At 36.7% G+C, this 6,140-nt stretch overlaps 1 protein-coding gene across 1 annotated transcript; it reads right to left on the reverse strand.

Annotated features, from left to right (window-relative positions):
- Nucleotides 1–5,331: 5,331 nt before the first annotated feature.
- Nucleotides 5,332–5,901, reverse strand: LOC112655637 (high mobility group protein B1-like). The gene has a single exon (XM_035711934.2). The coding sequence runs from the start codon at nt 5,890–5,892 to the stop codon at nt 5,332–5,334; it is 561 nt and encodes a 186-aa protein (XP_035567827.1). The 5' UTR covers nt 5,893–5,901.
- Between the last annotated feature and the right edge of the window lie 239 nt (nt 5,902–6,140).

Raw genomic sequence — 6,140 nt, forward strand, 5'->3', positions numbered from 1 at the left:
CCCTCATGGATGACTTTGAGCAGTCGAAGACTTAAGTACAGGAACTAGCTGCAGCTATGTGGCGGGAAGGGCAAGGGAACTGGAATTAGTAGTGGAGCCTAAAGATAAGATTGAATTGCTGTCATCTCACGATAAAACTTGAATGGATGAGGACTTGCTTCTTATGGATGAGCAAAGAAAGTGGTTTCTTGAGATGGAATCTGGTAAAGATGTCATTTCAAGACAGTTGAAATGACAACCAAGAATTTAGACTATTACATAAACTTAGTTGATACAGCAGGGGCAGGTTTGAGAGGACAGACTCCAATTTTAAAAGAAATTCTTCTGTGATTTAAATGTTATCCAAAGAGCATCACATGCTGCAAAGAAATCATTCATGAAAGGAAGAGCTGATTGATATAGCATACTCCGCTCTTATGTTATTTTAAGAAATTGCCACAGCCACCCCAACCTTTAGCAATCAGCAACCTAATCAGCTGCCATCAACATCAAGGCAAGACCCTCCACCAGCAAAAAGCTTGAAACTTGCTGAAATCTCAGATGATTGTTAGCATTTTTTAGGAATAAAGTATTTTTAAATTAAGGTTTGAGCATTGTTGTTTTAGACACAGCGCTATTGCACACTTAATAGAATACAATGTAGTGTAAACATAATTTTCTATGTACTTGGAAACCAAAAAATTCATTTGAATCACTTTATTGTGATACTTGTTTTATTGCTGTGGTTCTGGAACCTAACCTGCAGTATTTCTGAGTTATGCCCATACTGTAACAAAAGTTATGTGAACATGGCCTTTTTCTCTCACAATATCTTACTGTATTGTACTCACTTTATTCTTCTTGTGATGATATGAGATGACAACATGCCTATGTGATAAGATGAACTAAGGTGAATGATACAGGTATTGTGATGTAGTGTTAAGCTACTACTGACCTTATCATCACACTTCAGCAGAAGAATCACCTGCTTCCAAACCATGGTTAGCCACAGGTAGCTGAAACCATAGGTAAGGGGTGGGGAGACTACCTAAGGAGGGAAGTTTATGTATCTTCTCAATTTTGCTGTGAACCTAAAACTGTTAAAATATTCCTATTTTAAAAAATCACCTAGAAGAAGAACTTTGTGATCTTCGATTAGACAGAGATTTCTTATATATAATACCAAAGGCATGATCCATAAAACTACAAATTGATAAAACAGACTTTATAAAAATACTTTATAAAAATATTATCGTCTGCATTTTGAGAGACACTGTATACAGAAAATGAAAAGACAAGCACTATATTGGGATAAAATATTCACAAAATGTTCACATAGCAGATATCTAAGAGAGGACTTACATGTAATATCTAAAAAACTTTCAGGGTGCCTGGGTGGCTCAGTCTGTTAAGTGTCTGACTCTTGATTTTGGGTCAGATCATGATCTCGGGGTCATGGGATCAAGCCCCAATGTTGGGCTCCACACTCAGTGTAGTCTGCTTGTCTCTCTCTGTTGCTCCCCCCACCACTCTCTTTCTCAAATAAATAAAATATTTTTTTAAAAAACCTCTCAAAACTTAAAAGAAAAAATATCCAATTAGAAAATAAGCAATTTTTTTAAAACCTTGTGATTTTTTAAAAGATTTTATTTATTTATTTATGAGAGACACAGAGAGAGAGGCAGAGACACAGGCAGAGGGAGAAGCAGGCTCCATGCAGGGAGCCTGACATGGGACTCGATCCCGGGTCTCCAGGATCACACATCTGGCTGAAGGCAGTGCTAAACCGCTGAGCCACCCGGGCTGCCTGAAAATAAGCAAATTTAAATAGACATTTCACTTTTTTTAGTGCATGTGTTGCTGAAGCAAGCACTAAGAAGACATTTCACTAAAGAAAGCATACCAATGGCAAATCAGCATATGAGAATATGCTCATGTTATCACTGGGTAAATGCTAATTAAAACTATGATGAGATACTATTACATATCTATTAGTATAACTAAGATTCAACAGACTGCCCATCCCTAGTGTTGATAAGAATACAATTAAACTGGACTCTCATACACTGCTGGCAGAATTGAAAAAATGGCATTCTCATTTCAGAAAACAAGCAGTTTAAAAAAACAATATCAACTATGTGATCCACTCATTCCACTCCTAGGTATTTACCCAAGAGAAGTGATGGCATATGTCCAAAGACTTTTGCATGAATGTTTATAGCAGCTTTATTTGAAATTCCCCCAAATAGAAAGAACACAAATGTCTATCAATAGGTTAATGAGTGAGCTGTGGCATATCCATGCAATAGAATATTCAGCAATGAAAAGTATTATTGATGTATCTTACAATGTGAATGAACCTCAAAATAATCACACTGAGCTAAAGAAGCCAAAGTACATACTGTATGAGCCATTCATGAAAAATTCTATATATACTATACAGTGACAAAAAGCAGATCAGTGATTGATGGGGATAGGGAAAGGGGGGGGGGTTCATGGAGGGATAGAAAAGAGGGATTCCAAAGAGGTATAGGGAAGTTTTTGGAGGTGATGTTGTAGTATGTTGAATTGTGTCCCTCCAAGAGATATATCCAAGTCCAAACCCTTGGTACCTGTGAACGTGAACTTATTTGGAAATAAGTTCTTTATAAATGCAATTAAGAATCTAAGATGAGGGGTGCCTGGGTGGCTCACTTGGTGAAGCACGTGCCTTTGGCATTGGTCATGGTCCTGGGGTCCTGGGCTTGAGCCCCGTGTAGGGCTCTCTGCTCAGTGGGGGGTCTGCTTCTCCCTTTCCCTCTGCTCCCTGTTTGTGCTCTATCTCAAATAAATAAATAAAATCTTTAAAAAAAAAGAATCTGAGATGAGGTCAACCTGGGGCTTAGGGTGGGCTCTAAATCTTGAGACTAGTGTCCTTAAAAGTGCAAGAAGAGGGTGACTGGATACAGACAGGGAAAGCAGACATGTGAAGACAGAGGCATAAATTGGAGCTATGGGTCCACAAGACTAGGAATACCAGGAAACATCACAAACTGCAAGAGGGAAAGAATTCTCTCAGAGCCTTTGAAAGAAGTATGGCACTCCTTATTCCTTGATTTTGGATTTAAGGCTTCCAGAGCTATAAGTGACTAAATTTGTGTTGTTTTAAACCACTGAGTTTATGGTAATTTATTATGGCAGCCATAGGAAACTAATACAAATAGATGTATTCATTGTTAGGTTGTGGTAATATTTTTTTCATATATGTGTGTGTGTGTGTGTGTGTGAGTGTGTGTGTGTGTAAACTTACCAATTTGTACATTTTACATATGTGTAATTCATTGTATGTCAATTAGACCTCAAAACTTGAAAAAAAAGCAGCACAGAGTATTTAAACAACATGCTTAACAAACTGGACCTAATTTTTGTATACTGGACATTGTACCCCCAAACTAGAGCATAAATAAAAATTTTAGGTACATATTCATGGAATATTTGCCAATGCTGGCCAATATAAGTTCATTAAGCTACTCTCACCAAATTTTAAAGGAATGAAGCTGTACAAATCATGTCATCTTATTATGAAAAATTGAGATAAAAGTTAATAAAAAACATTATTGGACAATACTGATATATTCAGAAATTCAGCATTGTACTCCTAGAGATTGAAGAAGAATTCAAGATGGAAATTAGGAAATAATTTAACTGAATTATAATATCACATATCAATATTTGTGGGATGGAGCTAAATCCAGGCTTAAAAATACAATACTAAAAATGAAATGTATGACCTTAATGGCATATATGTAAATGGAAAATTTAATCAATGATCTAACATCTATTTCAAGCACTCAGAAGAATATCAGAAAATTAAACATTAAGGAAATAGAAGAAAATAAGAACGAAAATTAGTAAACTAGAAAAATGTAGTAGAGAATTAACAAGACCCAAGTTATTTCTATGAAACAAAAAACCAATAAAAATGATACTTTCCATTGTAAGATCCAGTAAGAAAAACAGAAGCCCCCCCCCACCCCCCAAAAAATCCCTGAACAGTAGAGATAAAAAAAGAGGTCATCACTAAAAATCTTACAAACATCATAAGTGAGCTTATATTAATAAATCTGAAAATTAAGCTAAATGAACAAATTATTAGAACTGATAAATATAGCAGGGATTCTGAACACATGTCAGCATACAAAACTCAACTGTATTTTAATGAGATAATGGAAATGAAAATGGGAATAATAGAATTTACAGTATAATCAGATGAACTATATACATAGTAATAAAGCTAATGAAATGCAAGACCATTTCACAGAAAACTTCAAAGTACTATTGAAAATTTCCCTCAGGTAACAAAAACAACTTAAAGATATAATACCATTTATACAGATGGGAATAAAATACCACAAAGATGCCAACAACCTCAAAACTGACATAAAATTAAATTCAATCCCAGTGGACATCTTGGAATACTTTTATATCAAAACTGACCCATTAAAATTCAAAAGCCAAAAATAGCCAAGATATTCTCAAAGAATAATAAATTAGGAGGACTTGCTTTATAAAATAGCAAGCATTATTTCATTTATTTACTTTCAAGATTTTATTTATTTGAGAGAGAGAAAGAGTGTACACTTATGGGGGAAGGGGGGAAAGAGAGAGAATCCCAAGCAGACTCTGCCCTGAGTGCAGAGCCCCACATGGGCCTCCATCCCAGGACCCTGAGACCATGACCTCAGTGGAAACCAAGAGTCTGAGGCCTGACTGAGCCACCCAGGCACCTCTATTTATTTTTTTTCAGTTGTGTTTACTTAGAAGTGTCCAGAATGTCAACAAAACAGCTGCAACTTTTTAATTTTTTTCAATTACAGAGTGGTATTGAATTCACAGAACATTAATTATTTCATGTAAGCTGCATCTGAGACAACTGAAGATGGAAAAACTGCCATCCCCATATGTAACTAATTTCTGCTGGGCACCAACAAGAACCTGCTTTAAATTTCTACACCAAGTTACAAGCCCTACACTGTCCCAGGCAAGGTTAGTGGCTGTTGAAAAAATACCGCCAGGACAGGGCTATGTAAAGACACATTTGGCAGCGTGTTAGTGTACAAAAAAAAGACACCGTACAGTTTAAAAACAAATCTTACACAGCCTTACATTTCGTTTTTTTTTCTTTAAAAGGAGTGGGTTGCATGCAGAGTGGGGGTTACATGCTTTATAGACAAGAAAAAATGCTCTAGAACCAACTTATTCATCATCATCCTTTTCTCCTCATCCTCATCATCTTCCTCATCTTCTTCCTCTTGCTTTTTTTGCTTGCTTTTTTCAGCCTTGATGACTCTTTTTATTTTTTTTTAATTTTTTTTATTTTTTTGCCACATCAGGTTTTCCTTTAGCTCGGGATGCAGCAATATCCTTTTCATATTTTTCCTTCAGCTCAGCAGCCTTCTTTTCATGAGGCTGCTTGTTATCTGCAGCAGTTTTATTCCACATCTCTACCAGTGTCTTTGCAACATCACCAATGCACAGGCTGGGATGTTCCCCTTTGACTTCTGGGTGATACTCAGAACAAAACAAGAAAAAGGCCGAAGGAGGCCCCTTAGGTGCATTGGTATATGTGCTACTGAAGTGAGCACCAAGTGTACATTGGGGTCCTTGAATTTCTCCTTTTGTTTCCCCTTTAGGGGGAATATAAATTTTCATTTCTCTTTCATAATGGGCCTTGTCCACCTTGGCCATGTCTTCAAATGTTCCTTTGTCTTTAGCAGACATGATCTTCCACATCTCTGAGCACTTCTTAGAAAACTCAGAGAAGGTGACTGAAGCATCTGGGTGTTTCTTCTTGTGCTCCTCTTGGCAAGTTTGCAGAAAGAATGCATATGATGACATTTTGCCTCTCAGCTTCTTAGGATCTCCTTTGCCCATGTTTAATTATTTTCCCCAGCAAGGCTCAGAGTTGCCCAGTGCCCATCTGGCTCTCACTTGCCCTGGCGCTGTCTCCGTGGAGCTCAGTGTACTGCAATGGCTGTTGCCAGCATTATTTTAAAGCTATCTTAATAAAGCTTGCTATTAGTGCTAGAATATAGATAACTTGAACAGGAGACAGAATTTAGAATTGATTCATATACATGAATACTTGATATAAAACAAAGTTGGCCATCCAGAATAATGGG

The sequence above is a fragment of the Canis lupus genome, chromosome X (genome assembly GCF_003254725.2).
Source record: "Canis lupus dingo isolate Sandy chromosome X, ASM325472v2, whole genome shotgun sequence".
Lineage (NCBI taxonomy): Eukaryota > Metazoa > Chordata > Mammalia > Carnivora > Canidae > Canis > Canis lupus.

Excerpts from the sequence above, each read along its gene's own strand:
- LOC112655637 (XM_035711934.2), bottom strand. The coding sequence starts at position 5,892 with ATGGGCAAAGGAGATCCTAAGAAGCTGAGAGGCAAAATGTCATCATAT.